Here is a 27,198-nt window from a genome sequence, read left to right on the forward strand (position 1 = left end):
CCCCCTTTCCAACACACACACACACACACACACACACACACACACACACACACGATGTAACATTATGCAACGATTCTGTAATTACTTTCTCTGGGTGGGGATGGGAGCAGGGATTGTGAACAACGCACATATAAAATGGGACAATACAACATATGTAAAAGACATAACTCCTTTTGCAATAAACAAATTTATTTTACTGCAGTTGTTTTTACATGCCACACTAAAAAAAAAAAAAATCACATTCATTGCAACAGTAACTCCAACACAACAGATACAAGTGTCATCCACTTCAACAAACATTATATGACAGTGGGTTTTCACAGTGGATTGTAAACTTTCATTTTCTTAAAGTGTATTGGTGATACTACTATTGACAGTGCCATAACATTGATATATTAACAGACACATTAACCTGGCACAGATGGTAAAATATAAAATAATGATCTTCGGTATATGCCATGGCCTATCCTTCGTAACCATCCCAAAAAATATAGGGTAGTGGCAGAGAACATTTGGTTGTACAATCCTGTAGTTTTGCTGTGGTACTGGATTTGTGATGTGTTTCTGAAAATAAATCAAAGGTATACCAAATGAATTATGAAACACTTTTTGACAGAACCTGGCAGTATAGAAAAGATCAAACATAAGTAGAATATCATCACTACATGTCAAATTAGAAAAGTATTAAGTATGTACAGATTAGTAACATGAATTTTGTATGTAGAGTACACCACTCTGTCACCAATTAGATATAAATCAACATCTAATGAAGTACCCATGAGTAAAATCTTCTACATCTGAACAAATAATAAGGTATCAAATGCTTAAGCACACATCCAGCTAACCTGATCACATATTGCATCAAACTGTCAGTGATAAGCTGGAGATAGACACTAGTATGTAACAACTGTCATTTTGTGGGTGCATCTTCAAGGCATTAAGCATTCTCACAGCACCTTTCCAATATATACATTTACTAATGAGGCATGACATAAATAAACAATCACAATTTCCACTCGCTGGCAATAATAACATCACTGCAAATCAAGTATTCACCCAAAAATAAAGCACAAAAAAATCCTCAAAATTTAACCAAAAAAATTACGAAAATGAAACTATTGGTGTTGTAAATCACACATGACCTCTATATCTCTAACGTAGACCTCAATACCAGTAACCCATACAGAACCAAAAACTCAACACAATTTTCACTTGACCTACATAGCTCCAACAAAGCCCTCAATACCACGAACCAACCACTCAAACATGGTGTTGCAAATTTCACTTCACCCACATACCTCAAACAAAGCCCTAGATACACTTTCACATACTCTACCTAAACCAAAGTTCTCAGTACAAGAAACCAAACCATGTTCACATGACTATCAGAAATGTATCCTAAACAATGATGGTACATCAGTACCCATGATACCTAGCAATAACATTCCAACAATTACTGAAGACTAACAAGGAAATCCAGAAATTTCATGAAAACCTTCACCACCACCAATTTCAGTATACACAAACAACTTCGCCCATTGCAACAAGCAATGAGCTACTCATAAATATCTATCTTCTTCACCACAGAAGGAAAAAAAAAAAAGAAAAAGAAATTAAATCTCCGACCACAAGAAACACATGGCACTATTATTTCCAAACATAAACATGAATCCATCAGCTCAAATATGCAAATTCACAGTAACTCACCAGAAAGCCAGCACAAATTCTTTCAGTACCACCATGAAACATTCAATTCATGTCAAACTACTCACTGACAAACATACAGCACAACAGAGAGCCACCAAATACTACAACACAATCTACAAACACACACACACACACACACACACACACACACACACACAAAGACTCAAAACAAGGCTCACCATGACATTACAGGTCAAAGCTGATGGGTGTAGCGTCAGCACTTGACCTTGTGCGAATAACCTCAAGTTATCCTCAGGTAGGAAACAGTGATGAGGTAATGACTGCCAATTGGCAAGAAAACAGGGCTAAATTATCAAGAACGAAACTTAATTACAGTTGGAACATTTGTTCAGAGTTCGCATCTTTTTGGCACAACCCAAAAAGGCCAGCACTGCCTGCTTTGCACTTAGGATATCTTTCTCACTGTACTGGCCCACAAACAATACTTTTATTCAATCTATCCTACAGCATTTTCTTTCCAAGCAGCGCAGCTAAGATCTAAAAATTGTCCATTCTAACACTTACATCCTTAACCATTTACTCGCTAATGGTCCTTATGATTAATAATGAAGAGTGAATTTACTAGACACTGATTTGATTTAAGAATGTTCTGAATGTCAGGCGAGACATTCATATGAACCCTTACCTGCTATTTCAGCATCTTATTTTGCAAATGCAAATTTCCCACAGTATCTCCAGTTTCGCTGCATTTCTCTTCCTGTTTTTAGCGAGTTTCATCGCTATATACTTCAGTGACTAAAAATAAAGTCCAACAACTCCATTAATTAACATCTCAACATGTTTAAACGAGAGTTACATTTGAAGAAGCCTTCCAACAGCCACTACAACAGTACTACGTTGCATACAACACAGCTATGGAGCTAAATCTGCCGTTTATAAGGTTCATGAGTACAACACAACACGTGCAGCTTGAGCACATACGCCACAGTATTAAATAAATCATATACATTTATATTCTATGGGAAAATACGATACTAACCACAATCATTTTAACTTATAAGCGTGTTTGCCTCCCAGAATGCGAATGTATATTACGTTTCCTGTTTTCTCTCCAACAATTTTGCGTTCCGTTTCTTGTCTCTTAGAATTCACAATACCACAAAGCCTATAACTGAGTTACTACAACAGTTCCATGCGGCATCTACCTCCTGGACGCAAACAATAACAACCACAGATCTTTCTACCCGCCAAAAATTTCGTCTTCGAAAATAATACTCTCAGTGCTTTCGACTGGATGTGGTAACTTCTGTGAACTACGTCACTTCCCGTGTTTCGCTGCGCTAGAGTCTAGTGCGTCGTAAGCATAATGTTTGTTTCCAGCCATTTCCCACGTAATTTCCGAATTATTTGAGTCATTTTCTTGCCTCCAAGAGTTTTTGTAGTATCATAAGGTATATATGCATCTAAAAATGATTCTAAAATAAGCCCTAGTACGGACAAAAACCATTAATAGAGTGGCTAGCTGCAACACATTCGTGAAGAAACGCTTGTGACATTGGACAGAATTGCAGCTTACCACATTGATATCAAAAGAATATAAACACATAGTTCCACATGTAAGAAGCACTGACATGTACCTTTACATGCAAAAGCGATCGACAGCTTGTTTAACATTCTGTAGGCCTACTGTGTTTGTCATTGTCGCCTGTTGCCACAAGTACGACCTTCATCTTTTTATTATTCTAAGTGGGACAAGCAATTGCCAAATAGTTTGAGAAATTATGCTGAAAACATTATAATGACCTGATTACATTTCACGAAAAACCAAATGTTTGAATAATTTTCAAACAAACTGTCAGTGAACAAGGTGCTAACAGCATAAGGTCATCACACGAAAGAAGCAAGGAAAATTAAGTGACTAACAACAGAAGTGAATGAAATACATACCAAAGAAATCAGCAGCCAAATGAGCCAACTTCTTCAGTTTCTTATTTGCTTTCTTGTTGTTAGAAACTAAGTCTTGATTCCAATATTTGAGCCAGTAAACGAGTCTCACTTTAACAAATATCTTGATCAACAGCAGCTTAGCTTCTTCACAACGTCCAGGAGGAAAACTTGGGATAGCCATCAACAAGTTATAGCGTCCCCAGTGCCAAGTTTTTATCATGTAGCCGTAAAATAATAATTTCTCTGTGTAGGTTTAGATTGCAAAGAAATAATTTATGACAGAATGATCCAAAGAGACGACAAGATACGCTCTTTTGTTAATTTTTTAGTCGACTTCACTTCTTCACTTGTCTTTATGGTGACAGATGGACATCTTGCGAGTGCTGGCAAATGTAAGCATATTTGTATGAGTTAAGCATATAATATACTGATTTAATATTATTGTGCACTTTTAATTTGTAAGAGGTGATCCCGATTTCATGTCCGCCTTCCTTGAATTAACCTGCATTCAAGTAATTCACAGCTCAAGAAACGCAGCGGCCGATGCAGCCAACGACGCCATTACGTGGCGATATTAACTTATGAAAAATTAGCGGAAGCGGAAAACTCGCCCGCTATTAGCATAATATCAATTTTTCTCCACAGCCACACGAAGTTGCAGAAATACTTAGCTTTAAGATTCTTATTTTCAGTACCATAGCCGAGACCCAGAGCCAGGACTCTGACTACAATACAATGGTTAACGGAGGTAAGAAAAACACTCTCGCGCGTGTGTGGGCCGCAATTTTAATTAATAACTAAAGATTTCTTGCTTTAAAGTGAACTGACTAGCCGAGGAAATTAATATGAAAAGTTTATTACATTGTTCAACTTAAATATCATTTTTATTAAGGCCCACCACGTAAGTCGGAAACAATCAAAAAATAATAATAACAATAATAATATATATATTAAATTACGACGGACGCGAGATTGACGCCACAACTTTGGGGCCCGATTAATATGATTCTATTGTAATGAATGTAATTATGTATGTGTCTAATTGTTGTAAAATATTAATGCTTGTATGAATTCTTTTACATGTACAACAACAAAACCACACCCTGAGGAGATCTGGAGAGGAAAAAGTGTAGAAAAGAAAAAGGATTGCGAGAAAGAAAAATAAGTAAGGTAAGGCCTATTGTGCAAGCATCCTGTGTAGCTCTGTGCGGAATATCTAACCCATGTGCACATGAGATACCTTCGGTGTTTTGTGTATTTATGTGTTTATTTTTGGAGGGGATAATTATTCGTTTTGTGTATTTTTGTGTTTATTTTTGGAGGGGATAATTAATCATGTGTGTATCAGTGTTAAAGATTCGTCTGTGCCTTAAAGTGAATTTAGTATGGGTAAGATAGGACAACCTAAAGCATCCGTACCAGAAGAACAAAATTCTGTTAATATGGAAAGTGAGGATCATTTGCAATACGTAAACGAGTCCCAAGCCACCGCCTCGGATAACATAATTTCCGGAGCGGGGGGCGAGGATCTGTGGACGGTGAATGACGCTCCACAGCAGATTGGGAATAGAGTAACAACTCCACTGCCTGGGCAGGTGGGCCAATTGAGTGCTAGATTAAGCAGGGCACCAGTATGCTCACCGACTGCAGACACATTTGCAGAATTTCTGCGCAGGTTAGAAGAAAGAGATAGGGAAAGAGATCAGAAACTGGCTCAGATGCTCCATGAGCAAGAGCAACAAAGAGAACAGAAAGAAAGGGAAAAAGAAAGAATGGCAGAACAGAGGGAGAAACAAAGAGACGAGAAACTGGCTCAGATGCTCTATGAGCAAGAGCAACAAAGAGAACAGAAAGAAAGGGAAAAGGAAAGATTGTCAGAACAGAGGGAAAAACAAAGATACGAAAAACTGGCTCAGATGCTGCATGAGCAGGAGAAAAAATTAACGCAAAAGCTCATTGAGCAAGAGCAGCGCAGTGAAGCAAAACTCGACAGTATCCAAAGCGAACTAGCCGAGATGCGGGACGCGTGCAAAGAAATATCCGATCTTGTGCAAAGCTTAGCCGGCGAAATGCAAAAATTACAGATATTGCAGGCTGGGCTTGAAGATAATGTCCAGACTTTAACCAACCGCATAGATAATGTGGAGATAGATGCACGGAAAAGTATTGACGCATATTTGGAAGTGCAAGCTCAAAAAGTAGAAAAAGAATTAAATGAATGGAAGGATCGCGAGATATCTGCAAAGATTGAAAGCGACGTAAAAACAGCTGTAGAACAAGCGACTGCGGCCGCGAGTGTAAATATTGACGCTAGCGCTGCCGCACTACATGCCAAATTAACACAGATTAAGTCCCGTGTGACTGCAGAGTTGCCAAATTGGCAACAGGAGGTCGTGCGGAGACTGTCTGCGTAGGAAAGCAATGTAAACAGTGGCGGACAGATCATGAATCTGACTCCGCACACTGATTACTATAATAACGCTGACGGTAGGCAGGGTGCGAGTGCGCAACCGCAACCTAATGCGAATTATGAGCACGAACAATATGCGATACCGTGCAGCGCACATCACAAAGTAATGAATGTCCCAGAATGTAGCAATCAGACGTGCAAAAAAGAGGACAATGTAATAAAACACAGGACATTCCAACCTTTCAGTAGCGAAAAACGAAATGTCCACCCTGTTGTATTTATTAAGAGCTTCAGGAATGTGTTTCCCAGGACATGGACGGAAAGACAAAGAACACAGTTTGTGGTCTCCTTTATTCAAGGTGACGCGGCACTGTGGGCCACCGACGTGTCTGACAAATGTCTAACGATGCAACAGTTTGAAGGTGCATTCTTGCAAAAATTCTGGTCCGATAGTGTCCAAGAAAGACTACGAAAGGAGTTGTACAGTCCAGAAATGTGCAATCCTAAGATGGGAATGTTACGCAAATATTTCGAAAAGTATATAAACAAAACCAGGTACTGGGACGAGCCAATGTCCGATCGTGACATAATCAGATTAATAAAAATGAAGTTGCCCAGTGAAATTAAAAGATATTTCATCAATGTGCCGGAATACGATATAGAACAATTCATGGAAATAGTGGATTCTGTTGACTTATTGATCGAAGATATGAAAACCGAAAACAAGTGGAACCATGCAGGCTGTAATCAACAAAAGGCCGATTACAATAGCAGCCACAGTAATGGTAGTAACTTAGTACCAAATGATAACGGGAATAGGGAAGAGCACCGGCAACAGAATCGAGGCACAAACAGTGGCAATGGTTATAATGGCAACGGTTACAATCGTCAAAATCGAAAGAGACATCATGATGGACGCATGAGTAATGGATATAATGGTAACGGCAATCCGCAATGGCGGAACAACCGAAACCAGTGGCGTGGTAGTAATGAACCGACACCACAGTGGCAACAAAACACAACACCACAATGGAACGCCAACCCTGGTCCATCACAGAACATGTCAGGAAGTTACAACCGACCACCGCAAAACCAGAGCCATACACAGTATCAAAATACGCCATCGGGGAGGCAGGGCGGACAACCCAACAGTAGCAACAACAACAACCAGAACCACAATGTGAGGTTAGTGGAAGTGACAGACAACTGTCAACCCACTAATGCTCATCCGTTAAACTAAAGACAGCCACAATACGCTCTCCGTTGTTGGCTGCAGGATGGTGTAGTGAGGGCAGATTCACGGATGACAGCTATTAACTTTGTGTGCTGAGATACAATGAGGGAATAAAAATAGAAAAGGAACTTGTAGACATACCGCAGAAATGTAACCGAACCGACAAAAGTGTTGTGCAGGCTATATTGCAAGCAGATATGTACGGAGCACCAATACAGATAATAGTCGATACCGGTGCGTCAACCAATGTCATGAGTGCAAATTTTTACAAGTACTTGAGTCAAAATAATAGAATACCAGTATTGCCAGTGAAGAATTGTCGTGTAACAGGTGCAATAGGTGCACAATCTCATATCATAAAGCACCAGGTGCAAGTCGAGTTTACGGTAGGAAATGAAGCAATTAAAGGCTCGTTCCTAGTAGTTAAGGGATTAGGTGTTGCTTGCATCCTGGGGATGGAATTTTTACGCCAGAGGGACGCAAAAATCGACCTCTTGTGCGGGGAAGTAAGCCTTATGAATGAGGATAGACGTGTAATTTTGCCATTGTTGAGGACACGGGAAGTGCACGGTAAATATTGCCGGAGCTTTCAGTCGAGATTCGAAGGAATACAGGTAATGAATTTATATTCTGACTTAAGTACAAGACAAGCATATTATAAAGAATTTATTACTGAAGATAAAGAGGAAAAAAGGAAACTGATAGCCATGAAAGTTAGGGAGTGAGAACATTTGACTGAAGCACAACAAAACGAATTGACTCAGCTACTTACAGATTATGAGAATGTGTTTTCGGAAAAACCCAGTGTTATCGAGGGCTACACCTATAACATCGAAGAGGTACCTCACGATACTTTCTGTCACGCAAACTACACCATCCCGTGGTCAAAGAAGGAGGCAGTTATGAAGGAAACAAGAAAAATACTTACAAAGATGTTTGCTCAGTAGAGCAACGTTTACATTTGTGTGTAGTAGGTTAAGTTCATAGTGTATTTTTTTTCTGTGTGTAAATGTTAAGATTTTAGTGTAACATTTAAAGACAATGAGGCGCATAAGATTAGTGCGATTCAATTTTGTCGATGTTAAGGAATAATAGTATTTTTAAACAATTGCATTTTGAAAAAAAATGAACGTAGATTTAAGAATATTTTAAAAATTTCATGTTGAAAAATGCTAAAAAAAATATTAAAGAAAATTCAATAGCATGCAATGATGACAGAATTTTTCATTAGTGTGTCATGAATATTTTTGAACTGTAGTAGTAACGCAACTTATGAAATTCAATATTATAGTGTATATGTTGTTCCATGTATTTATGTCTATATCGATCTTGAAATATGCTCAAGCATAATTTACTTAACAATATGAGTGCAGGATGTACATCACCCAAGGTACCTCATGTGTTGTGGACAAGGTACAAAGCAAATCAGTAAACGCGACTACCGCTTAGCAGTGTTAAAATATATTGCCATCTGCTAAGTTAGAGATTTGCACGAATTTGTAGTGTAAACAAAAGTCACAAATCTAACATTAATCTAGGAACTTGCACGCTAGGCCTAGATTATAAAATGTGTACGATAATGCGAGAGGCAAAGTTTTGTAAAGTCGAGCCTGGCTCTGGAGGGCAAGTACGCAATGAGTGGGCAGACATGACATGGGGACTTACCTCAGATGAGACGAAAATACAATTGTATAGTCAAAAAATCTGAAGGCAAGTACGACTCTAAGTGGAAAATGAAGAGAGATAATTAGTGCGAGAGACTGGTAAAATCCAGCACGTGCCAAAATCCAGTTCAGACTGAATGAAATACATTAGTATTTGTGAACTAATCGAAACAGTTACTTTAAACAGTGTGAAAAACTGTGAAGGTGAAACTGTGATATGGACAGTGAAGTGCTAGTATTGAACGTTCAACAGCGGTGAGGACGCCAAACGCCAATATTACGCACGAAAAACTGTGAATTTGCTTATAAATGTGAACTGTTAACGTGAAGTGAACCCACAGTCAATATTTTTGGGACAGACTGTAGTTTCAGTGAGCACAATAATGCGAGATTGGAATGCGATGCGTGGACTGTTGCAAAACAGCGACCGCAGAAACGGCGAATGTTTGTGCTAAGCTCGTACTGGGACACTCACCAGTGCCTGCGTGTGCGGCGAAAACATAAATAATTGTATCAAGACAAAAACTGACGTGTAATGGAAACAGTGGCGCAACAAAACTTCATTCACGGGAGAAGATCCATGTCATGTATTCTGCAAGACAGTGCTAGCTTGACACTCGGAAACTGCCGAAAACTTAACAACTTCTGCCGCACTAATAAATGCTTCTTTCCCACTAGTGTAACCATCTTCAGCGAGAAACAAATATTACGTTGGTTGTGTGTATGTTTCATGTACTACGTCGGAGATGCGTAGCAGAGCTAACTCCTGCGAACAAGAGCAGGGGGCGAATATCATCCCACTCCGCCACGCTCGGGCGAGACAGAAGCGCATCACCAACGGTGCAGCCGATCAGCTGATTCTGACGTTCCGCGACGGCGAGAGACACGCTGGCGTCGAGCGGACGTTGACCTCTCCGCAGCCGCCGCGACCGTCGAGCACCGAACACACCAACCGACGCCGTCGCGAGCTAAACGTCGCGGCGTAGATCATCAACGACACCGCAATCAATTGTTATAATGACCTCATTTCTTTGCGTAGTGCAACAAAACATTATTTGCACATGCTGTACTCCAATGACATCCCAGAAACATTTAAGTGAAAGTGACCCAAGTAGTTAGTCTGTCGCTCCGCCGAGGTTTTCCCCAGGTTTCCCTACGGCCGCGCCAAATGGGGAGCGAACAGTTGACACCCCTGGGACTTCAAATATTCCGGACTAACTCGTGATTGCATACCTTTGAACACTACAAAAGTTGCAACCCTAAAAAGAAGCAGCCAAAATGAAAGTAATTGTATTGTATGTCCTTTTGTAGATGACTATACGTAACCAATTGTATATCATATTTTTATGTAGATAACTTCATCTGTATTACACTTTGTGTGCAACACACCTCAGTAATTACAACATACGATGTGACATATGTAAACTGTGAAAGAAAAATCTGCGTGTGGACACTGTGGACATGAAAGAGGAAATATTTATGTCAAAAAAAAACACGAACATTTTTTATGACATAAACATTTCGGGGGGCAATATAGCGTCCCCAGTGCCAAGTTTTTATCATGTAGCCGTAAAATAATAATTTCTCTGTGTAGGTTTAGATTGCAAAGAAATAATTTATGACAGAATGATCCAAAGAGACGACAAGATACGCTCTTTTGTTAATTTTTTAGTCGACTTCACTTCTTCACTTGTCTTTATGGTGACAGATGGACATCTTGCGAGTGCTGGCAAATGTAAGCATATTTGTATGAGTTAAGCATATAATATACTGATTTAATATTATTGTGCACTTTTAATTTGTAAGAGGTGATCCCGATTTCATGTCCGCCTTCCTTGAATTAACCTGCATTCAAGTAATTCACAGCTCAAGAAACGCAGCGGCCGATGCAGCCAACGACGCCATTACGTGGCGATATTAACTTATGAAAAATTAGCGGAAGCGGAAAACTCGCCCGCTATTAGCATAATATCAATTTTTCTCCACAGCCACACGAAGTTGCAGAAATACTTAGCTTTAAGATTCTTATTTTCAGTACCATAGCCGAGACCCAGAGCCAGGACTCTGACTACAATACAATGGTTAATGGAGGTAAGAAAAACACTCTCGCGCGTGTGTGGGCCGCAATTTTAATTAATAACTAAAGATTTCTTGCTTTAAAGTGAACTGACTAGCCGAGGAAATTAATATGAAAAGTTTATTACATTGTTCAACTTAAATATCATTTTTATTAAGGCCCACCACGTAAGTCGGAAACAATCAAAAAATAATAATAACAATAATAATATATATATTAAATTACGACGGACGCGAGAAAGTCCACATATAATTCACCATAGTTTTTCTTGTGGAAATGTTCATTAAAAACTGAAGCCATCCGATTTTCACAATCCCTCAAAAATAAACAAACATTTTCACTGCAAATAACCAAGCTTCCAAATTTGTCTTCATAACTTTTGAAATGGCAATAAAAACTATCAAATCTTTGTGGAAGTTTCCTCTTCATCGTCAGTTGAGGTGGCTTATTTGGAATGTCAAACAGTGTGGGTACTGCATTCCACACGAGTTTGTTATTGTCTGCGTTCATGAACTGGTTTTGTTCGAAATGTAGCGAACAAAACCTAATACTATTATACAGGTAAACTGGGTCTTTCTTCATAAGGTCTTCTTGTCTGCTATTAACTAGCCATTTTCTGCCCCTAAAACGAAACGTACATCATTTACACATCTATATAGTTTGCAAGTGAGTCCTGACGATAGAGTTTAGTAATATGATGGTATATACCTCTCAGGATCCTTAGGAAACCTAAAAAAGACAGCTGTGGTGTCTTCTTCTTGTTGTTGCTGAAATTTATTGCGCTACAAACGGTCCCGATGGTAAAAACCATTGTATAAACTCACAGTTTAACCTACCGGCCGCTTGGGGCGCCCTTGGCGCGGTAGGCAACAAAATCGAGGCCAAGTGTCGCGACTGTTATGTTACGTCAGACTGTGGTAGTATACCGTTCAGTGTGTCATCGCTGTAAACAAAATCGACAGGCGTCTAAAGTTAGCGAAATAAGGGATGCTCAACTACCGGACCTACCGATAGATGGCTCTACCAGCTGATCACTATCGTCTGTATTGCCCGCCATATTTGAATTTGCCAAGAAGTTTCTCTCGGTCTGTACGGTGTATAAGGAATTACGGATTATCGAAATGGTGATTTCTTGTTCTGCTTTCAATTGTACCAAGCGATGGAGTTTAGTGACTTACCATTTCACAGGTAATAGGACTACCGATACAGTACGACAACAATACAGACTTAGTGCGTTTGCTAATTCGATGTTTTTGAACAGGTTTCCTCTAAAGCACCCAGAGCTGCTGAAGAAGTGGATTACTTCCGTGACGCGGAAAGATTTTAAACCTACGTCTTGCAGTTTTCTTTGCGGAAACCTTTTCCGACAAGATGATTACGTAGTGAGCCCTGGAACGTGGAAGAAACGTCTCAGACGTCAGTTTTTGGCTTTCCGACACATTTGATGCCGCCAAATAAACAGCCACGACGATATGTTGGGATTTTGAGTGACAACGATGCTTCTCCATTTGAGGTAGCTTATTAATTTCCTTGCTATGTGTGTGCTTTTGACTTTTGTGAATTTATTTCGTACGGACACAAATGGGCTACATAGGTCTAAGCAATGTTGTAATACAGTTCCATATTTTTGTTTTTAGCGTTCTGTCGTGGAATCCGTGCTTGATTTGCCCTCTGCAGAAGCTAGTGATTGCGTGGAGAATGTTGTCAATGAGAATTCTTCCGTGGAAAGCATGTCCCATTTATCCAATGCAGAAGCTGCGAATTGTGTCGAAAACGTTATTATAAGGATGTTTTCACACCCCCAAAGTTTTCTTATAATATTTTTTCATCAAGCCTTGAGTTATTTCAATCATATATAACGAAATTATTTCTTTATTTCAGAGTGCAGTTGGTTCTCAAGTAATTGATTGTGGTATACAGTAGAAATGGAAGACATGGCGACCGAAACTTGCAATTTTTTCTCAGACATTGTTCACGAATTAAAACGTAAACTGAAGTGTGTCCGAGAAAAACTTCGAAGAAGAGAGAAGAAAGTGTTTTCCATGGATAACATCATAAGTTCATTGAAGGAGAAGGGCCATCTTCCTGAGAAGTTACATAACTTCCTCAATCATCAGAAAGGAACACAAGTGGAATTAGTGTGCAATTTAGTGGACAACTCTCTCTCGTCAAAGGGTAATAGATACACAACAAATGTGGAAATGTTTGCGATGGCTGTGTACTTTTATTCACCAGCAGCATATGAATACCTGCAAAAATTAATGCCTCTGACCCGTAAATCATTGATTTCCAAATAGGTGGCAAGTGTCGACTGTGAAACTGGCTTCTTAAAAGATGTTTTTAAGTACGTTGATTCGAACCCAATTGTAAGGGACCAGTTCAGCGATTCATGTCTAATTGTAGACAGTGTGGCAATTAGGAAGCAAGTAGTTTGGGACCAAGGAACTAAGCAATACACAGGTTTTTCAGAGTTTGGTGGGGAAGTGCCTCAGTCAAAAGAAGTAATAGAGGCATATGAGGCTCTGGTTTTCATGCTTGTCTCTATTAAAGGCAAATTTATATACCCGATTGCATATTTCTTTATCAACGATGTACAGGCAAATAATCAGGCCACACTGATAAAATCCGCTTTAGAGAGCTGCATAGTTCTGGCATTAGGGTTTGGTGTGTTACATGTGATGGCTGCAAGGTAAATATAAGCACTTTACGTACACTTGGGTGTACTTTAAATTTTTCCAAGGGTGATTTTAAAAGCTACAATGTTTATTGTATCTTGGACATGTCATGTGATTAAGTTTGCCAGAAATGCTCTAGCAGAAGTATCTGCTATTGAGTCTCCAACTGGCATTATTAAATGGCATTTCATTGAGCAATTGAACAAGGTACAACAAGAAGAAGGTATGACATTTGCCAACAAACTATCAGGACAACATATAAGTTATGTAAATAGAAAAATGAATGTTTCATTAGCTCCACAGACTTTGAGTTCTAGTGTGGCAGATAGTATAGTGTTTTTGAGGAAGGCTAGTGATCCAAATATTAAAGGAAGTGAAGCAACAGTAGAATTTTTGTATAATATTGATAGGATTTTTGATATTCTGAACTCCAGAAATCCATTAGGTAAAGGGTATAAGAGCCCCCTGAGACTTGACAACAAATCTTATTGGCTTGGTATTTAAAATAAAATAAAAAAACTGGTTCAAATGGCTCTGAGCACTATGGGACTTAACATCTATGGTCATCAGTCCCCTAGAACTACTTAAACCTAACTAACCTAAGGACATCACACAACACCCAGTCAACACGTTGGCATTTTCAGACACACTGAAAATTATATCAAAAGCTTAAAAATCTTTGGTGTTCCATTGCTGCTCCATGCAAGAAATACTTTTGCTTTTGGGATAATTTTCAATATGCAATCAGTAAGGCACATAGCTCTGACAAGTATGCTTCGTGTTGAATCTCCTTTGAAGTATTTGCTAACATATAAACTGTCACAAGACCACATAGAGCTTTTTTTCCCCTGCATTCGGTCCAGATGTGGTTGGAACAACAATCCAAATGCATACCAGTTCAAATGTGCCATGAGAAAGTTGCTCTTGGGTAACAATATCACTGCAATGAATGGGAATTGCTCAAATTTTAATGTGTGTTGTTTGCCACCTGTTTATGATTTTCATGCAAGAAAGCATGTAGTAGAAAGTGATGAAAGTGCTGCAGAAAATGAAGTAGAGGAGTGGTGTGCACTTCTTGATAAGATTAAGTTCTCATTTCACAAGTAAAACATACTCTATTATATTGCAGGGTATGTGTCATTGCGCCTTTCAAGGCAGATCACATGCAAAGACTGTCTTCACATACTGAAGCCACCAGTAGTTAAATCTGCATTAGAATGTGATTCTCTCTATGCTTTTCCCAATATGGCCAATAAAAATGCATTTGTAAATTTTGTTAACCAGGGAAAACTGGTTAAAACAAGTGACTGCGTGTACTCTGTTGTAGAATACTCAGAAACTGTTTCAGATGTTTGTGATTGCTGGGGATATGCGACAGAAATATATACAGGCCAAGATTTTGCATTGTGTTAAAAATAAATTTGTAGATTACCCATTTCCTGCTCTTGGTCATGATTACCATTATGAAATTAGGATTGAGGACTTACATCAGACTCAACTTGTTTGTAAGATTGCATCCCTATACTCCTGAATACGCTTAAAAACATGTGGAAAAAAAGCCTGCTGAGAAAATTTTAAACAACAAATCAAGTATAAGGCAGAAGTTAAATAAACTCGTATTGTTTAATCATGTATAGTGCTCAAATTGGAAAAATTATGTAACGGGACATTCTATGCAGATGGGTGTGACATTTTGACAGATTTGTTAAAACTATTTTGTCCATAGAGTTGTTGTGTAATGATGAACTTCAAAATATGAATCACATTGAAGTAAAATTAAGTCTTTACGTCCTGTGTAGATATTGTAAAAAAATTATAATTGTTTATTATATAAGCTTATTTTAAGATGTTTGGTGTTACAAAATATGCACTTGCATTAAAAACGGGTGATTTGTGTGAAATTAATGAAAAAAAAAATGTTCTGAGACTTATTTGACAGATGGCTTTCAGTGTGAGAAAATATTTCCCTCAATAATTACGTTAACTTGAATTTTTCACTTAAAGAAAACAGTTTAATCACAGGATGGGTGTGATCTAATGGAGTATGCTGTGGCCCTTTGTTTCAAACAGTAATGTTTGTGGATACTCTGCAACATAAGAGCAATAAAATTGTTACTCTGTTAATTCTTGTTTTAATACTTCCTATAATGAACACAATGTTCCAGTTGGTCATAAGCATTCTTATTACTTTATAACCATTCTAGAATGAGGGGGCCTGAATCAGGCAAAACCTGTCTTTATTTTGCTAGGATGTCTTTCTATTATATTTTCCTGTGTCGAGGGGGGGGGGGGGGGGAATGCAAATAATCATATAGAATTATCTTTCTAGCACTACAAAGTACGTAATACAGTGATTACAGGTACACCTGGAAATCTAGGAAATTTCAGTATTCATGTTACATGCCTAATTTTCATCAACATTTACCTTAATTATACGGTTACACTTTTTGCTGATTTGAACTGTGTACTACATGTTAAAAAGATTTTGTTTGGTCATAGTAATAAAAGCATTTCATTTTGTTAGTTCATATGTCCCATACGGAACTGAAATTATCAAGTTATGATGACAAAGGAAGGAAATAACATTAAGGAATCTTACTTCACAGAAATTATGTAACAATGGTTACACTTTTTGCTAGTTAACTTTAACATAAGCCATTTGGTTTCCATTAAGAGTGATAGCAGTTGCACGAGTCACGTAAAGAACAAAGTTTCCCATAGGGAACTAAAGTATTTTACGTTTGAGTTATTGCAGACGCAAAGTATTGTGATCTTCATATTTCTATTTAAAAAAGTTTGTAACTCAATTTCACAGACATTTTGGAATCTGTGCATACATGTGTGTAGCAAGGTACTTTTCATGTGCCATGTGGAACCTTTAATTTTCTGGTTTAAATATAGTTTATTTCATGAATTACCTTTAATACCAGCACTGTCTGAATGCATTATTTACCATTTAGAAGAAGAAATACTAGTGTACAGAATAACAAACCTCATGAAAAATGAGAGAGCTTGTTCTGTACAGAACTTGGAATGGTTCTTTATCAATAGCAGGTAAAAAAGAAGCCTTCTATTAAATGTTCAAAGAAACCAGTCAGTACCTCTTAATTCACCATAGAGGTGATACAGTAATAAAACAATTTACTTTTTTCAGAATTTCTGCTAAGTATTAAAAGAGTGAAGACCTATTCCATTAGTATTTGCTTTACCAATAACCTGTAGTACAAGCACACGTATAAGCAGATAATTATGGGAGTCAAGAGTTATGTTAAAATTAAAGATACTGACTGTTATTACTTGCTCACAAAGCATTGTAGTTGCTGTACAGTTTATACTGTATGTGGTGTACCCAATGTGATTCCTGGAGGACATACTGTTATCCTATGGGAGTGCACTGGTACCACACCTATTGAAAGTACGTTTTTCTGTGGAATAGTTGTATCAGATGTCTGTACCAGAAAACAAATCTCCACTGTGACACCCTCATGTTCTTGGTATGATATTAGCTATTATTACAGGAATACTCTTCACAGGGAGGAGGAAGCATAGTGAGATTTTCTTTTTCATCATTTCCAACATTGTACACAACTTTCTTGCACTTTTATGTTATCACATTTTTCCCTTGATAATCGAAAAGGGAGAGGGGGGGGGGGGGGGAGAAAGTAAGCGAGCTTCATAAAAACTGAAAACTCTACTTGCATCATTTGTTATTTTCAAAATGTTACTCTCTATCCAAATACTGTTCTATTTCTTCAAACCAATTTTGAATTTCTCAGGTTATTACATATTATTTACTGTACATTGTCCACCAATACTTCTGTTGTTTGTAATGTGGCACTACCTTTGTGCCACTGGTAGTGGCTAGTGTACTTTTGCAGGTACGAAAATCGACTGGACTAGAATGTCCTGTCAGTATAGAACAAATTCAGACAATATGGAACTTTTTACACTAAATTTGCAATATAATGTCACCCTTGTCTCACACAGATTGTAGCAGCCATTGGGGTGCCCGTCTGGCCAGCTTCTGTAGCTTTCACTTTCAGGTTTGTTTTTGGCTTGGGCCGTATACTGACAACTAGTCATTCCAGTGATTGACACCATGTCAAAGACTGGAACCAAGATTCACAGAAATAGAATTCTATGGTTGTAATTCAAAGTGTAATTAATTTTGCTCACTGACATGTTTTGAATTCAATTTTAAAATTGTTTGGGTGTCAGACTGGAAAATTACAGTTTTAAGACACCCCAACCTTAAAATTAACAGCTGTGATCGAGGTTATTTTCAACAAGTTCCTTCACTTCCTAGATCATCATGGATCAGTCCAATATAATATTATTACTAGACTTAACTTCCAAATGATACAAGTCATGCATTTACGAGGAGCCTTAACATTGGGCTTTGTGTTTGTCTCATTTAAATGTATTTCTTGTCTCGTATCAAAGACTGAAGTACTGTTAAAAACTGGTGCTTCTACCATATCACTCAGTTTAAATACACCGTGTCATGTACAGGCGTTAATAAAATCATGGCATTTAAATTACTGATCAAACAGAGAGCCAAATTCGTAAGTGCATGTTGCAATTACAGTGTCAGCATATATGCAGATCGGTAATGCATCACTTCAGATAAAGAAAAAATAACGATTTTTTCCGTTTATACGTAAGTAATACTTTAATAGTTCAGTTGTAATTTCTGTTGTCAGTAAAGATACCCCTAAGCAAACGATGTCAACTTTTTTTCAAGAGACGTCTTCACTGTTGTCCACACTTGATTTTCCGAATTATACCAGCTTCGGCAAGTAAGGTAATTTGTTGACCACCATTGAATCTTAAATAGTGTTTTAAAACGCGCAAATAAGTAAAGCACTCATAAAATAGTAAACAATTTATAGATCAGCTTGTCAAACTGTCAAAACACACTCGAATTTAGGAATTTCATAGCAGAACTGTCACCGTTTTTTCTCGCTAGATTAGAAACACTTCATTATGTTGATGTGTAGATATCTAGAACATCCAATATAAAATACTTATGAGGGCGCAGAACGAAAAACATTTTCATCCGTGTTTTGATACTTTGTTTTTTGCCAAATTCAGATATGGCGGACAGTCTGACACTCAACGTTCTCTTGCCGGCACGCGCTACAGCCATCTATCGGTAGGTCCGGTAGTTGAGCATCCCTCATTTCGCTAGCTTTAGACGCCTGTACAAAATCGGGATCCTGCTCCGCGACAGTCCTGCGTTCGATATATATCGCTTCCGAAAGACGAAAACCGAATTTCGGAAACCGTTTTACGCTGTCGTGTTTACTTAAGGTATGAAGTGGATTTGTTACCTCAGTTAAATATGACACCTGGGAAACAGCTTTTATTGTTTAAGATTTAGTCAGTCAAATCGCTATTTCTCTTCAATTGGAGGAGATATAAACAGGTTCAGTCTATTTTTTTTTATCCTTCACTGTGCAAAAAGTGTCTCCGTGCATATTAAACGAAAATTTTTGAAAACAAGACGAAACGTGACAAAGTACGTTTAAAAACGGTTCTGTTTACATGCAAGCGAAAACTGATTGCAGCATTGGAAAACTGGTAAGTAGAAGCTCATTTGCAGAATCGGTTTCGAAGTGTTTACATTATCACTCAGAAGGGGTGTTGGGAAATCGGTTTACGAAATCAGGTTTCGGGAACCCATACAAATGGGGCAAATAAAAAGGTTTTTTAAACGTGACATGTTAGTGTGTAGCTGTCCCTGCATTCTCACATCAAAGATTTTCCATTATATGTTGCCGACATATATGTCTCTTTAGTTTCCCCACAGTCTAATATAATGTTAGACTCTGGTTTCGGGAGTGTCTCCCGACAGTACGCACTTGGCTGTTTTGACGTTTACTGACCGGAAGTTGGTCTCACGTGACGAGGCATCCTGTTCGAAGACGCCATTCATGTTGATGTTTGTTCTGATAACCAATGTTTACACAGACGCAGTAAAATTGGCTTCACTTCTATAAAGAGTGATAACACACTTAGTTCTAAGACACAGGCACTGCTTGCGATTATGGGAGTAACTTTCTGAGCGGTTTGTGATCCGTATACACTTAATTCTTCTTTCTGTTTGTCACAGAAAAGATTATTTCACTGGAATAAAAAAACGATAGAACGATAGATCACAGTATTTTTGGGCCATGTAGCATTATCCATTACGTTATATCTAAGCTCAGAGTAAACACTTTCAAGCTTTTCAGCTGTCAAGTTGTAATGTTTACGGAAGTTTTTTTTGTTTTGCTGGAAGCTAATGACTGTTCAGGTGTAGCCATGATCTTTTTTCACCATACAGCATTCCTTATGCAGGTTCTCAACAGGGCTGGAACTATACTATGGCTACTTAAAAGCCGCTTTTCGTCGTCCAAAATATTAAAAATACTTCATATTCCCCGGTTTGGTCCCCCTACAGATTCATGCCTATGGAAACCTCTCTAATCGGTCTACTGTGATATCTTTACAGCCGTAAGAGATAATACTCTTAGGCGAGAGTAGTGTGACGTACAGGACCGAGGAGAGTAATAGATGTTCTGACCATCTGATTAAAGTCAGATGTGTAAGGAAGAACTTACGTGGGTGTATGAGTATCAGACACGTAGCTACATTTTTTTTTCTGTTGTCAAGAACTGTGCATATCATGATCTATAGTATATTTAAAAGTGATTGCGTTGTAGTTCTGGTGAAAAAGTGAACGTAAATAATGGGTGCTTTGTTTGGTAAAAGTAAAAAACATGTGAGTCGGGTAACGGAGCAGGACAAAGCTATATTGCAGTTAAAACAACAACGAGATAAACTGAAACAGTATCAGAAGAGAGTAGAGTCTATGTTGGAGAAAGATAGACTACTTGCACGGAAACTATTGCAAGACGGTAAAAAGGAACGTGCTAAGCTCATATTACGGAAGAAAAAGTTTCAAGAACAGCTTCTCGAAAAAACAGACGGGCAATTGGAAAACCTTCAGAGGCTTGTCCATGATTTGGAGTTCGCACAGATAGAGATACAGGTATTAGATGGACTTAGAGCCGGCAACGAGGCGCTGAAAAAAGTACACGACGTTATCAGCGTTGATGAGGTTGAACGAATTCTTGAAGAAACTCGTGAAGGGGTCGAAAAGCAGCGAGAGATTGACGAACTGTTGAGTGGCGCATTGTCCGCTGACGACGAAGAGTCTGTAGAAGCAGAACTAGAAGAAATAATAAAGGAAGCTCTTCCAGATGTACCCGAAGCCGAGGATGAAGAGCTAGAATTACCTGAGGTTCCTACAGATGAAGTAGAAAGAAGGAAGGAGAAAGCAAGAGCCCAGAAGGTAGCCATCGAAGTCGCACAGTAATATCATGAAGTTAGTAAAATTTATTGTACTGTAGAATTATTTTCTGTTAAGTGGAGTTTGTTAATAGTTAGTATATAAGTGGAACAAATGATTTGTAACTTTATCATTGTATGATGATTCTTTAGCTACAGATTCGATAAGTCATCAAAGTTTTGACGGCGATTTGTTGTAGGCAATATAAAACTAGAGGCGTCTAAAAGTCTTAAGTTGTTTTATTTAGAATACATTACAGCAGCATTACTTTACGATGTAGTTAATTTGAGAAGTAGCGTTATAATGTGTGTTTCGCAAAAACCGTCACTATACAGCTCGTCTGCGCGCCGTCATGACGTCACACACAACACCCTTACGTCACGGGTCAAAGCTGACGCGTTGGATCGGACGCTTCTGTCGACCCGGGCTTTGTAGACTAGGAACTGGATCACTTTCGTAACATATGTGGAAGACCCTAAATCTTGTTTAGCATCATTTATATATTGTCACGTTCCAATAAGCTTCTTATATTATACGCAGTACTGACAGTGGCAAGTAATGTTATTAGTTACCACATGTATCTAATTCAGCTAGCCTATTGAATTAGCTGACGGGAGAAGCGTTTTGAAGTCGTTGTCAATTTTACTTTTGCTCAGTTCCTCGAAGCAGATATTAGCTACAGTGGGGGCTGGAATATAGAATAAGTGCCGTCAATGTTTCATCACTCAAAATTCTTTATTGATCAGTGCAGTTGAGTGGTGTATGTTAGTTCAGATTTGTAATATTTAGTGCATTAGTATAGTATAAAATTCAGTTAAGAAAAATGGAAATGATTATAGTAAGGAACAAAACTCATAGGCTTCAGGTCTTCTTTTATTCATTGAACAGTATTTACCTACAAAAGCGGGTAATATTATTTCCTACTTGTCACCAGTAGACAAGTCAGAATTGTGCACCTCCTTAATATAAATACTGGGCATTGTTTTCACCTTTGTAATTAGAGCGATAATTTTCCTTTCCAGTATCATAATGCTGATCTATTTTCTCTCTTTGTTCCAGAGTGTGCAACGACTGCAAGACCGGTGTGATTAACAAGATTTTCGTTATGTTACTCGTGAACTTTTATACGTATTTCTGTTCTATTGGAAGAGAATAGTAAAGTTAATGCGACAGACAAGAGTTTTGTCGTACGGTTGTCCATAGCTTCATCTTAAAGTGTGTATAGGCCTAGCACATATAGTGCCACTTGTTTTTTTCCAGAGTTTATTCTGGCATGTGCTGTGATAATAATGTAAGGTGATAATGTAGGTTTCTATAATAATGGCCTGTGTCAATTTGTTGAATGTTATTGCTGCTTTCTCATCCATTTTTCCCCCTATGTATGCTGGATGCTTCTCAAACTTTTAATACTGTAATACTCAAACTGCAGCATTGTTGGCATAAAAATATTTTATTCATCACAAAGTGCCTCTGTGACACATTATTGTGAAGGCCTCTGGTTACTACATTTATTTAAACCAGTGTAAATACTTTTGGATTAGAGACCACTCACTGAAAAGCAGAAGTGTTGGTTGTTGGTACACACAAAAGGAACAAAAACTTGATGGCTTTTGGAATGGGAGTAGTGTCAGGTAGGGTGGGTAGAGGGAGGCTGGAGGCAGGGAGAGGATGGGGTGTGGGAGGCTAGCAGCTGAGAGGGAGACAGCTGATTAGCTAACAAGAAATGTGGGAGCAAGGATTGGCGTATGTACATACAAGGCATGCAGCGCATTGTTGTTGGAGCCGGTGGGTAGTGGCGCACGCTGGGATGACATGGGGACATAAATTGGGAGGGGGTGACAGGACGGAGGAAGGGAAAACTATTGGGTGGAGATCACAGCGGTAGTGGGTTACCAGAGATAGAGGTCAGAATGATTATGGGAGTGAAAGCTGTGTTGTAAAGAAAACTCCTAAGTTCAGAGAAAGATCCTCCATGGCCCGGGTTATGAAGCAGTCATGAGCATTTTGTTTCAGCTGCATTTTGTGCCACCGAGTGGTAAACTTTGTTCTTGGGACCAGTTTGATGGGGGCCATTCGTCGTCATAGATGACTAATTGGTAGTCATATTGACATTAAAAGCTGTGCAGTGTTTTCAACAGAGTTCTCTCTCATGTGGCAGGAGAAAACTGACAGGCTGGAGTGGGAGGTGCTGGGTGGGTTGATTAGGCGGGTCCTGCACAGTGAAAGTGGCATAGTATGCATTAGGGTAATGGAACAGCATTTTAGGGTGGGAAGGATGTTGGGTACGACATTCTTCATTTTCGGTCATGATGAGTGATACTGAAAGCCCTGGTGAAGGTTAAGGTTCAGTTCCCACACCCCCTACCCAACAGTTTGCCCTTTCTCTGTCCGGTCACTCACTCCCAGTTCATGTCACTTTCAACATGCACTGCTCCCCATTGTCTCTGACAGCTGCGCAACACAAGCCCAGCCTGTGTACTTGCCACCACCCACACCCTCTCTCTCATTTCTTGCCAGCAAAATCGAACTAGCTGCCTCTGTCCGATCTGCTAGCATCCCACTTCAGATCCCTCTCCTGCCTCTGGTCTGTCTCTACCTACCCCTCCCACAACCTATTTCTCTCTCTCTCTCTCTCTCTCTCTCTCTCTCTCTCTCTCTCTCTCTCTCTCTCTCTCTCTCTCTGTGTCTGTCTGTGTGTGTGTGTGTGTGTGTGTGTGTGTGTGTGTGTGTTGGGGGGCTGGGGGGGCTAGCAAGTACTAATTCTTTTTGTCGTGACTGTCAACATCTCTGCTTTTTAGTGAGTGGTCTCATTTAATCCAAAAGTGTTTCCATTCTCCCAGACCTTTCCTACAATGCTTGTTTGAAGCCATTTGTGAATAAGGATAAAATACTATTTTAACTCTGTTAGCCAAAGGTTGTATTAGTTTGAAGAGTTTATTGCAGCTTAGACAAATAAGAGATCAACATTATTTTTGTATGTCTATTTGATAGTGAAAAGTGTCTTAAAATGTACAAGCAGGCAAATTTAAAAATTTCATTCTGCATCATTATTACTACTTAATAACAGCAAATGTAATTTATTCAGAATTTTTCCACTTGTTGGATATTTGCTTATTTATTTTACTGCTTCCTTTTTATCCAGTGTGTAAAATAGAAAAAACAATACACAAATATTCAATTTTTAATAAAAATATACCATGTAATATTTTAATTTTTTTTTTGTAAAACCTAATGTTAATTCCTTGTTTAATAGTACAGAAAAATCAAATGACTGCACACCTTAAATGACATTCTTACGGCCTGAACAGCTGACTTCAGAAGTGTTTCTTGAAACTATTTTCATGGGGAAACCTGTGAGACACTGTCTTGTACCTTTCCTGCCTTCTAGCATGGCTGTGAAGGAATAGTGTGTGCAATGTGTTTGTTTGTTCTTTCATTGTCTTCACCGTATCTGCCAGGCAAATGCTATTTATTTGTTTGCAGATTTAAGTTTTAGTATGAATATTTGATGTTACTGTTCGGTGAGTAAGTGTGATCAATAATATAGTTAATGTCATTATGTATATTTAACGTAAGTTGCTAGCTCATCACTAAATGTATGCCCAAATGTTACAGTGGATTATTTAGCCACTGAGATGAATCTATCCAGCAGCAGCTACAAAAACATAAAGAAGCAATCAAAAAATCCAACATCAATTTACATTTATGAAAATATACTGGAAAAAAGGTTAAATTTTATTGCAGTGTGTCAGATCTGCTTGATTACTTGGAACTGAGATGTTAGGAAATACACTAATGGCTTTAAAGTCACAGTTTGCTATTCCTTTGTTTTGTGCAGTCAGTGCTATACCAATTTCCCATTTCATATTTTTTGGAGTAGATATTCTGACAGAATGAACTCGCTTGATATGTTAATTTACTTGTTGCATATAAATACATACTTCTCTTGCTGTTGAAACAAAAACATACCATTATATCAATGACTGTACAGATTGCTGTTTTACCACCATAACTTGCTTTTATAGTGTTAGTCATTTCCAACAAACAGAAGTTAGAGCATGGCTGGCCCCTTAAAGTTTTATCAATTTCAGCTGTTTCTTGAAATTTATATAAATTAAGTGTTAAACACTCACCAAGAAGGATAACGGTACTCTGGATAATAAATATCCATTTGATTTAAAAATGGGAGCTTTCCCACAAGTATGGAACAGCTTAGAAGACTGAAGATTTACAATTTTAATCTTAAATTAGCATGTTTACTTGATAGTTGAACAGCTTCAAAAATGTTGTTCTGTATTTGTGTTTTGATCAGTTTGTTTTCTTCACAATTGTGTGTTAATTTTGCTTCACTTGACATCGTTATTTTTTAATACTTCAATATGATAGCACTCAAAGACTTGCTGCTGACAACTTCTGTCGAAGTGATCAAATTATTAGTCTTACTAATGTGCGTTTGGAGTGGGTGGCTACTTGTTACTCTAAATCGAAATAGTCTATCTTGTTTATAAGTTACTGTTTAAATTTTTCTGACAGTAGTAATCTTTTAAGGTGCATAGCATTGACGAACTATTTGTTATCCAGCTTGAATCGTGTTTTGATTCTATATCTACACACATACTCAGTGAACCATTGTGATAGTGTCAAGTAAAGGTAGTGAAAAAGAAAGTCCGTCAGTTTCATTATTATGTCATTGTTCCATATGTAATATGCTCTGAAAGGTAGTAAGGGATATTTTATGCACAGAATGGAAGTTTTGGTATCCTGATAAATGTGTGAAAATAAATCTGATTCATAGATGAGAGGCAGTGCCTTACAATTGTTGAGTGTTTAGTTGAAAACAATTTAGAGGACTCCCTAACACTGTAGGAAAAAGAAATTAATACAGTAAAAGATCTAGCAGAAGTACATTCTGAACACTCTTGAAGCACAAAACAGACACAAAAATTATCTGCTGAGTGCTTAGTTCTAAACAATCTCGAAGTCCTGGTGTCACATGAATAGTCAATTAATGTACTAAAAGAAGATTTGAAATAAGAAGACTACATGAAGAAATATTTTGTAGTAAACAGATAACTGACTTCAGCAGAAAGTGATAAACACATAATCTGTTTGTGTTCTTGTGATTCAAGTGGAGTTAGGAATGCTGATAATAGATCCACATGGCTCAAGCAGAGAAAGATGCTGAGAACTTGAAGGTGCAAACTGACAGTACATTTGTGCATGTTTTGATTTACAGCAGGTACTCAACACTTCACATTGTGAAGTATCCTTGCCCTATTAGAAAAGAATTCTCAGTACCTACAATTTGATTACCTACAACATGGGATACGAAAGGAAATGCACTTCATGTGGCATGAGGGAACTGGATGTAGAGAAAGCGTAGACATAGCTAGCTGTATCTACAAATTTCTAAAGCAGCAAAGTGAGAATGGCTACAAAAATGTTTCTTTTTCGACAACTGCAGTGGACAGAACTAAAACGGATTTATATTTTTCATGTACCTGTACAGTATGAATACTCTACAAATTGATTCACTTACCCATAAGTTTCTAGAGAAAAAACACATCCAGAATGAAGGAGATAGCACGGCCAGTGTTATCGAGAGGGCAAAAAAGGATGTGAACCCGCAGTACTGTTACCCTCCAGCAGCCACAGCCAAGCAAAATGGAAAAAGGTACAATGTACACGAGATGTCGGAGAAGAATTTCTTTCATTCCAAAGACCTGAAATATTTCAGTAAAATTTTTATTCAATGTTTTAACTTTGTTTAGTGTTCCAGTGGTCGTTTGAATTTTTTGGTTTTAGCTAATAATTTTTTGAAGTTTTGTTGGTATTGATATTAGCTGTGGTGTAGTAGTATTATTACAAGTAGTTTCTTTCTTAGTAGGCAGAGAATTTTGAGACCATTATTGTTAGTTCTGTGAATAGTCCTACCGGTGTAACTGAACTTTGGTAATGTGGACGTATAGTTTTTTTCAGTAACTGTAAAATTTTACCATGAGTGAGAAGTGTGGGCTCTGTCGTAGGTTTGTGAGTAGTGGGTTATGGTGTGGAATTTGTTCCAAGTATTTTCATTGGGTTGGAATGCAGTGGGGAAGCCAGTGGTCATTTTAGGGAGATCCTCTCCTGGGAATATAGAATCTGTAGTAGAAACAAGTTAATAGAGGAGCAGGAGCATAAGATCTGT

The 27,198-nt window shown here is 38.2% G+C and overlaps 1 protein-coding gene and 1 long non-coding RNA gene across 3 annotated transcripts; one reads left to right on the top strand and one right to left on the bottom strand.

Annotated features, from left to right (window-relative positions):
- Positions 1-243: 243 nt before the first annotated feature.
- LOC124547024 lies at positions 244-2,907 on the bottom strand. Its single transcript, XR_006967689.1, has 3 exons — positions 2,708-2,907; positions 2,354-2,463; positions 244-564 (listed from the first exon to the last, which is right to left on the bottom strand). It is a non-coding gene; the product is annotated as an uncharacterized LOC124547024 (long non-coding RNA).
- A 17,274-nt stretch (positions 2,908-20,181) lies between these two features.
- LOC124613772 (charged multivesicular body protein 6-A) lies at positions 20,182-24,187 on the top strand. 2 transcript variants are annotated; one of them, XM_047142492.1, is made up of 2 exons: positions 20,182-21,014; positions 22,071-24,187. In XM_047142492.1, the coding sequence occupies exons 1-2, from the start codon at positions 20,409-20,411 to the stop codon at positions 22,101-22,103; spliced, it is 639 nt and encodes a 212-aa protein (XP_046998448.1). In that variant the 5' UTR covers positions 20,182-20,408; the 3' UTR covers positions 22,104-24,187. The 2 variants fall into 2 exon arrangements, with proteins under 2 accessions (XP_046998448.1, XP_046998456.1); XM_047142500.1 differs by having other exon boundaries at positions 20,184-21,047; positions 22,071-24,184.
- The last annotated feature ends 3,011 nt before the right edge of the window (positions 24,188-27,198 follow it).

Source organism: Schistocerca americana, chromosome 1 (assembly GCF_021461395.2).
Source record: "Schistocerca americana isolate TAMUIC-IGC-003095 chromosome 1, iqSchAmer2.1, whole genome shotgun sequence".
Taxonomy (NCBI): domain Eukaryota; kingdom Metazoa; phylum Arthropoda; class Insecta; order Orthoptera; family Acrididae; genus Schistocerca; species Schistocerca americana.